The following is an 8,625-nucleotide window of genomic DNA, read 5'->3' as shown; positions in this document are numbered from 1 at the left end:
GTAGCAAGTCCGTGTGTCTAGCATCTCTCCGTTGGAGCTATTGCTAGTTCAGAGTTCAGACCTTCAGCCAAAGAATGTTAAAATGTTCAAGGACTATGATAACTGGCAACCGTGTGCCAGATTACAAAAATCACCACACCCCCTTGTATCGTACGAAACCCATCCCATCCCGATCGCAAAAATCACAGCAGCCCCTCGTGTCGTACGAAGCCCATCACTCCCGATTTTCTGGGCCATCCCGATCACCCCCTCCCCCGGCACGAACCCCTCCCTTCTCCTGATTTCCAGGCAACCCGGATCCCCCGCCGGGGGCGGGCCCATCGCGATTCTGCACAACAGTTTGAAAAAAGCGAAAAAATGCAATAGGAGGGGAATCGAACCCACAACCTCCCACAATTAATTTAGCAATAACAACCAACTGGGCTACACCACATCATGTGATCTCTTTCAACTTGCACACTACTTGTACCTTCTGAGATGAGATCGACCACCGCGAGCTCCTCTCCAACTCCGGCGACTCGAATCCCGGCCATTTTCCCCTTTGATTTGATTTGAAGGCACCGGCGAATCCATTCCATGAATCTCTCCTCTCTCTTTTCTTCTCGTCAACTGCACCGGCGAATCAAGCTCACAAGGGGGTGCAAGTCAATCCTGATCTCTCCCATCCTTCCTTTTCTTACCAAGCCACGCCGGCGACAAGGACGCAAGGGGAGCCGGGACCATGTGCTGGGCGGCAGGAGCAGCCCCTGACCTGCATGACTGCAAGAGGGGGAGCGGCCGAGCCTCGTGAGCTCGCCTCTACCGGCCTCTACGTCCGGCGTTCCGTCGGTGCCACCGATTGATTGCCGTCACGGTTGGAATTGGGAGTACCCCATCCTCCTCCGAGACTCGTCGTCGAAAGGTGCATGTGCTGCTGCACGTACGCGCGCTCGCCGGCGTCCAGGGCGGCAACGCACATAGGCGAGCACCGGCGGAACTCGCATGGCGCTGTGGTAGGACGATGAGGAGGCGTCCGGGTCGTGCGGTGCGGCACGGAGCCCGACACCTTGCGCAGCAGCAGCGACGCCATGGCTTGCCGTCGGACGGGCGGCGGCGGCGAGGCGGCGACCACTATATGTGAGCCGCGACGCGACATCGCCTGAAGGAGAGGACGAGCGCGGGGAAGGAGTGGAAGAACCGAAAAAAGTGGATCATGCTGTGATGCTGACCGAAGGGACACCGAGTGGTGTGGCAGTTTTGTAATCGGGCACAGGGTTGCCAAATACATATATCGAATGTTCAAATAGCTATGTATAGTACAATGTATCCTACTCTATTACGGAGTATATGATTACGAATGAAAATTCACGTCAAAAACGAGCAGACGGGTGCTGGATGGCCCCACGCGCGGCCTAAAAACGCGGGCGAGTTAGTTACGAAGCAACGGCCATGGCTTGCCCCTTACCCCCTGCCCGCGCGTGGAATGGCAGCTACCCATGCCACGGAAGAGAGCACCGCAGCACCACCACCTATGCTTGGCACGGTAGGACTGCGACTCCATCCAAGAGCGGCAGCGCGCGGCGATGGCGTACCGGAGGAAGCAGGGCATCCAGCGGTCGAACACCTTCGTGGAGGACCACCGCCAGCCGTCGCCGGGCGACTCCGCGTCGCCCGCCACCGCGTCCCCGCGCGCCACCCGCTTCGCCGACGACAGCCGCCGGCCCGACCGCTCCCTGGCGGCGCAGACCCTGCTCGCCTCCGCCGCGCGCGGGGACATGCAGGCGCTCGCCGAGCGCTTCACTGCATCCTCCTCGTCCCCGCTCGCCGCCCGGCCGAGTGACCCCGTCACGTCGTCGTCCCTGCGGGTGTCCCCGCGCGCCGCCCGGGCGGCTGACCCCGCCACGTCGTCGTCCCTGCGCGTGTCCCCGCGCTCCGGCCGGCCGAATGACCCCATCACGTCGACGTCCCCACGGGCGTCCCCGCGCTCCGGCCGGCAGAACGACATGTTCGCGCAGGTGCGCCCCTTTCTCCCATCTCCTCCGTCGCCGTTGCCGAATCAGATGCCTGAGCAACCATCTGCTCTGAGACCTCGCAGGATCCTGTGACCATGCTGTACACGTCCACGTCGAGCGCCACGAACGACGACTCCAAGCTTTCACCAGTGAAGAAAGACGAGACGAAGCAAGGACTGTGGGGGCTTCTGGCGCAGCAAGCTAAGGCCATGCTCGACGAAAGTGCCCCCACAGAGGAGGCCCGGAGCCAGCCTCTGGCCACATCAGCCGGCAGTCCGGTAAGGATCGGTCACCTGTTCCATGGAAATATGCAAATGCTGCCTTCACCATGTCATCCACTCCATTTAAGCTTGATTTGCCTCCCAACATTTCTCACCTCATCATCAGCAAGCTCAATCACGGTGGTCCTACGACCCGGTCCGGAAGTCGGAGAGCCCTACGTTCCAGCACGGATCGGAAGGGCCGAAGTTCGACATGGGAGGGCACATCAAGAATGCGCTGGAGGCAAGTCCATTTGGTTAATTCCAGCGTGGCAGAGATCGTCGACTTGTCAGGGCATGAAGATTGATCGACGGGGACGGTTTTGCAGGAGGGCCTGCATGCGGCGACGATGGCGGAGAGCAGGACGCCGGCGGTGGTGGGGAGGAAGCTGCAGATCAGGAGGAAGACGTGCAGCGTGGACATGCGGAGCGCCCACCTGAACCTGGGCACCCCCGACCTCATGTCGCCGATGATGACCGACTTCGAGTCGCCCCAGATCAAAGCTTCTCGCGACGTAAGGTGCCTCCTCTTTTGCGTGCGTGCGTTGGTGTTGGGGTTTCTTTTGTTATGGAATAAGAGCAGCTCCCGCCGTGGATCAGGTGGCGAACGTGATGGCGGCCAAGGTGAAGCTGCTGCAGCGGGAGCTCAAGACGGTGAACGCCGACCTGGCCTTCTCCAAGGAGCGGTGCGCGCAGCTGGAGGAGGAGACCCGCCTGCACCGGGCCGGCAACAACGACCACGCCGCCAACGAGGACCTGGTATACATACATGTTGTGGTTGGCCACTCCCTCCTCCTCCTTGCACCGGCCATTCGTACTCCTGAAAGACATGGTTGATTGCTGCGCAGGTACGGAAGCAGCTGGAGACGCTGCTGGCGGAGAAGGCGCGGCTGGCCACCGAGAACACGGTGTACGCCAGGGAGAACCGGTTCCTGCGGGAGATCGTCGACCTCAACCAGCTAACCGTGGTCGGCCTCCAAGAGGACATCATCGAGGAGGAAGAAGAAGAAGAAGAATACGAGGAGGAAGAAGAAGAATACGAGGAGGAGGAAGAGGCCGAGCACGACACACCGGCCAACCCCGGCACTGCCCCTCCCAAGCCCCCCTCACATCACACCGACAATGTGCATGTTGCTGCCCCACAGCCGCCCTCTCGCCGCACCGACAATGCGGCTGTTCCTGCCCCCAAGTCTCCCTCACATCGCACCGACAATGCACCGGTTGCTGCCCCCCAGTCGCCCTCTCGCCGCACCGACAATGTGCCAGTTACTGTCCCACAGTCGCCCTCTCGCCGCACTGACAATGTGCCGGTTGCATCTCCCTGCACCGACAATGCGCCGGAGTCGAGGAGCACAGACAACAGCAGCAACGCTGCCATCGGAGTTGCCGGGTCGCCCATGCACCGGAGTCCAAAGGAAGATGAAGGTTCACAGCAGACAAACCCCATTCGAGATAATTGCTCGCCGGAGAAGGCCTCCCAGCAGCAGCAATGCCAAGACTGACGAGCGGCCTTTGGTGTTTGCTAAAACAATCATGTACTGTATGTACACGCACGCATGTAGAGAAGGCCTCTTCGTCTCATTTGTTACCTTTTTCCCCAGTGTAATTACCAGTTCGCCTGTTCAAGGTGAGACATAATATGAGCATCATATCCATGGATCTGTGATTCTTAGTTCCTGATGTAGGCCCTGTTCGGTAATCATCCGCTCCTGGAATCTGCAGAGCAGAAAACTGCAACTCCGCCATTCTGAACTGTAGCTCCCCCAACTCCGCTGCCGGAGTTGGGGAACGGAGCGATACCGAACAGCACAGTAATATCAACTCTAGCAGAAACACATAAAACTTCATCTACAGATTTTGGTTGCTCCATTCAGAACCACAACATTCTTGCACAAGCTACTGCCACACTTAAGGCCAGTTTAAGGCAGCTGTGATAAATGCGGAAATCCAGTAAAACGTTGCCCCTACAATTAGAAACGGATGCTTTAGATTAATGTTAGAAGCTCTCACACCAGGTGGGGTCTAGCGAAAGATCATACAAGGCAAGCCTTACACAATGTAAGAAGCTCCGGGAAAGGATTATACGAGGCAGCCTTACCCCAGTGCAATGTTAGAACCCAAGACCTCTTGGCACAAGTGGGGAGTACTTCGTCGCTGCGCCAGGCCTATCATTCAAACGCTCACATCCATACACGAGAAAGTGTTTTTGAAGAGCCACAACTCAGCTCTGGTCAGAACAATTCTACCAGCCAATTTGGATCTCATGAACAGGTAGATTAAGTATATCCATATAAAAATCCATAATAGATACAGCAAACACCACACATTGTTCACGATCAATCAAGGTGGGAAAGGGTAAATAATTTGCAAGGGAACCACATTTTGTTTGATTAACTTTAGGTACACATTATTCATCCGACGTTGGGAAACCAAAAACAAAAACAGAAGCCCCAGTTTCCCATTGATACAAGGAAACTACACAGCAGTATTTCTGAGCTTCTGAAAGAGCTTCGTCAACATCCAAGAAAGCTCAATTGTTGATCCATATCCTACAAAAACAGGAATTGCTCTTTCAGTGATTAATGGTAAAACTCACAAGAATCAGCAGTGAGGATCATCCTAACATAAGGAGAAAACAAAGAGGAACAAAGGTACTAAGTTTCAGAGTAAGTGCTAGCCAAAGAAAAGCTACTTCATAACTACAAGTCACACACGTCGCAGTTCCTTTTTTTAGACAATTAAGTGAATTTTCATTACCCAGCTTTGACAAAGCACAAAACATAAACATCACGAAAACACATGTCACAGATATTTGCTTCTAGAATATCCAAGTGGAGAACATTCCGTCAGACACAATTTTGTTCCAGATTAGAAACCATCAAAAAACGAAAAAAACACCAATACACAATGGATGATTACAAGTTATTGAATAAGAATTTGATATGCACTTTATCTTTCAGGAGATGTGAGTGAAAAGGAACTGAACATCATCAGACATTTATGGACAGGAACAACTGGATTCAGCAAATTACTTCTTGGATCCGGTTATTAAGACATGAATATAATAGGAGACTACAAGGAGGGAGACCAACTAAAATCTGAGACACCAACTCACGGACATAAAAGGGAGGCTTAACATCAGTTAACAGCAACTACTGAATTTAATCAAGCAAAGCAATATGGCAACACAAATCTTGTGGAGTAGTGTGATGTCAACAGCACTTGTTGGTCGAAAAGCAAAGGTGGGGAGGAAGGCAAGATTGTTTCAGATAAAGCTAATATTATGTTGTTAGCTTCCAACTGCATTTTTAAGAATATTGCTCAAACAAGGCGATGTGAAGTGGTAAGCAGTTTAAACAAAGATCTATCATCAATGCTACTGTTATTCATTAAGTGATCAGATGCATGGGAATGGCAATACTATTGAGGGAAACAAGAATGGATGGGGCATTAACAAGATCATGAAAGGAAAAATAGGGAACAATGTGACATTAAGGCCACGTAGAAGTCTGCTAGAGGTGTAAACAAATCATGGTTTCCATTCTTCGGCCAGCCAATAGGGATTCACGTGAGACTGGAGAGAGGTCTACTTAGATAAATGCAATTGCTTAGATCAACATTCTTCAAAAAATTATATAAATCAAGTTGGGAAACAGAAGCAGTCAGTTTAATTCTCTACTGTGACGACTGGAGAACACGGCCAGAGGAAGCTCTGCCAAGCCCGAAGTACCACTTCTCCCACCTCAAAGACCCAATCAGATGACATTTACCTCATTGCAAAGGAGCTCACTGTGCTATACTATTTTCTAAACTAGCCTTACATTCAAATGACGCAAAACCCGAGCTGTACCATCAGTTCGACAGGGCAAATGGGGCTACCATACAGTACCAACCAAATCAGAAATTCAGTACAAGTCTAGCACATTGCAATCCAATTCTGTCAAGCATAACAGCAGCGCAGCAGCATCAGAAAAGTCTCCAGTGATCTGCAACGCACTAACAATCAACATGACAATCCAGCTACGGATAAATGCGCAAATTCACACCAGACACTCCCAATTTTTAACACCCCCCCCCCCCCCCAAAAAACCTCTATCCAACAATAAAAGGGAACTATTCAAACTTAACACCAGACCAAACCCTAGAATTTCGTCTCAGAGCCAAGCACCCAGAAACCCAAGAGGGGCCGCCGGCAGAAGATGCAGGAGGCATGGGATCAGATCCGCACCTAGTTGGCGGCGGGCTTGTCGACGAGCTTCTTGTCACGGCGCTCCATGGCGACGTCCCACATGTCGTTCCCGATGTGCTTCGGCTGCATCCAACGAACCACACGCCCGCGTCAGAACGAGAAGAGAGAGAGACTCGGATCGGGATTCGGGGGAGAGAGAGAAATGGGGAAAGGGAGCGGTACCCTGCCGTGCGCGGCCCTGTGGATGTAGTACTGGCCGTTGCCCATGATGCAGAGGAAGCCGCCGATGATGCCCAGCGGCAGCATGGCCTCCAGCCAGTGGAACCGGAACCTCGCCATCGGGGGCCGTACGGGGAGACGACGGACGGATCGGGGACGGCGACGAGGAGCAGATTCGCGAGCTATCTAGCGGTTGCGGGTGGGGAACTGAGGTCGCGACGGCGAACGGGCGGCTCTGGACTTGGTCTGTGAGTGGAGAACGTTGGGCCAGTTGCGTGGGCCGGGCTTTCCGGCTTCGGCGAACCAGAAATTGGATCCTTGACCGAGTTTTTTTTTTTACGAAAACGGGTAAGGGTTTCTTTTTTGCGAATGAAAATGGGTCAGGGTTTTCTTCAGTTGAAAATGGGTCAGGGTTTCCTTCAGTTGGAAATGGGTTGGGGCTAATGGCGTCATAGAGGGAAATATGAATGTGTTTTCCGCTAAAAAAATCTAAATATTTTAATAATTTCACACTAAAAGCTATGAAAATAATCATACAAGAGGATCTAAATGCCCTTATATTAGTTTACGGAGGAAATACAATTTTATGCAAAATGTTGTTGGCCACTCCGTAGAATGTCAACTGGAGTTGGGCAGTGCGGTGGTCGTGCTCATCAGCTCATGGAATCCCGGAAGGGTTGCAAGTTGGAACTTGGAACCACTCCACTACTCCAGCGTTCTTTTACACTAAACAGGATCATGGAAAAGGAGGAGGGGTGATACTGTGGGTGACAAGGGCTCCTGGATCCGTGCCGAAAGCCCCCAAAATATTGCTGCTTTGCACGAAGCAAGAGCGAGCATGGAAAGCTAGACCGGGCGGGGACGTGCGAGACGGATGGAGATGGCGCTTTTGTCTCGGGCCGGGAGCCCTTTCCCCACCGCCACCGGGCTGTGACAACAAGGTGCGTGGGCGTATCTTCCGTATGCCCTCGCGGGATCCTGTAGTAGTAGTTTCTTTTTCTGCTTATTTTCTTTTCCCATCGTAGTAGTACGAGGCTGACCGCCCACACCACAATTTACACATCAGAGTGTTTGTCCCTCCCTGAAAGGATAGCGTACTACTACTGCTCCAACACGTAAACTATTTTGTCAATGTCTCCTCTCGGGGGCTGCAAAGCTGCGCCGTTTCCAACGATGCAACGCGCCGACGCCATACTCACTCTCCAGCTTTGCTGTACTCCTCAACACGTAAACTGTCTCGTCGATGTTTCTATAAAACGTAGGTCTGGGAAACTGCTCGACACGTTAAACAGGGTGTGGCTACCTCATTATATAAAGGTATCAAGGGTACAATACAATGTTAAAATACGTGTACAGAGGCTACGTATATACAGTCTAACACCCTCCCTCAATCTTAACTATGGCCTGAAGTACAAAGCAAGTTAAGATTGCGCCTACAGCCTACAAACTGTGGTTGTGGAAGAGGCTTTGTGAAGATGTCAGCAAGTTGATCCTTCGACGAGATGAACTTGATACAAAGTAGTTTCTGTGCAACACGTTCCCGAACAAAATGATAGTCAACCTCAATGTGCTTTGTCCAAACATGAAACACCGGATTAGATGATAGATATGTAGCACCGATGTTGTCACACCACAGAAATGGAGGGCGAGCTTGAGGGACTCTCAACTCTCTCAATAAGGATTGTACCCATATGATCTCAGCAGTCGCATCAGCAACTGCTTTGTACTCAGCTTCAGTACTACTGCGAGACATTGTTGCTTACTTGCGAGCATTCCAGGCGATCAAGTTAGGACCCAGAAATACCGCATAACCCCCCCCCCCCCCCCCCCCCCCCCGCGGATCGCCTGTCATCAGGGCTTCCAGACCAATCTGCATCTGAAAAAGCTGAGAGCTCACACGACGGTGCAGGCTGAAGAAGCAAACCATAGGAGGCAGTAAGACAGACATAACGCAAAATACGCTTCA

The 8,625-nt window shown here is 52.4% G+C and overlaps 2 protein-coding genes across 2 annotated transcripts; one reads left to right on the top strand and one right to left on the bottom strand.

The window, feature by feature from the left end:
• The first annotated feature begins 1,442 nt into the window (after positions 1 to 1,442).
• On the top strand, positions 1,443 to 3,901 carry LOC123094318 (uncharacterized). The gene is made up of 6 exons (XM_044516355.1): positions 1,443 to 1,994; positions 2,075 to 2,269; positions 2,379 to 2,495; positions 2,581 to 2,766; positions 2,852 to 3,010; positions 3,100 to 3,901. The coding sequence occupies exons 1-6, from the start codon at positions 1,563 to 1,565 to the stop codon at positions 3,751 to 3,753; spliced, it is 1,743 nt and encodes a 580-aa protein (XP_044372290.1). The 5' UTR covers positions 1,443 to 1,562; the 3' UTR covers positions 3,754 to 3,901.
• A 614-nt stretch (positions 3,902 to 4,515) lies between these two features.
• On the bottom strand, positions 4,516 to 6,949 carry LOC123137180 (NADH dehydrogenase [ubiquinone] 1 alpha subcomplex subunit 1). Its single transcript, XM_044556812.1, has 3 exons — positions 6,663 to 6,949; positions 6,480 to 6,563; positions 4,516 to 4,800 (listed from the first exon to the last, which is right to left on the bottom strand). The coding sequence occupies exons 1-2, from the start codon at positions 6,777 to 6,779 to the stop codon at positions 6,480 to 6,482; spliced, it is 201 nt and encodes a 66-aa protein (XP_044412747.1). The 5' UTR covers positions 6,780 to 6,949; the 3' UTR covers positions 4,516 to 4,800.
• Positions 6,950 to 8,625: the final 1,676 nt, after the last annotated feature.

This window comes from Triticum aestivum, chromosome 1B (genome assembly GCF_018294505.1).
Source record: "Triticum aestivum cultivar Chinese Spring chromosome 1B, IWGSC CS RefSeq v2.1, whole genome shotgun sequence".
NCBI lineage: Eukaryota > Viridiplantae > Streptophyta > Magnoliopsida > Poales > Poaceae > Triticum > Triticum aestivum.
The sequence above is the reverse complement of the archived record's forward strand: the minus strand, read 5'-3'. Positions and strand labels throughout refer to the sequence as shown.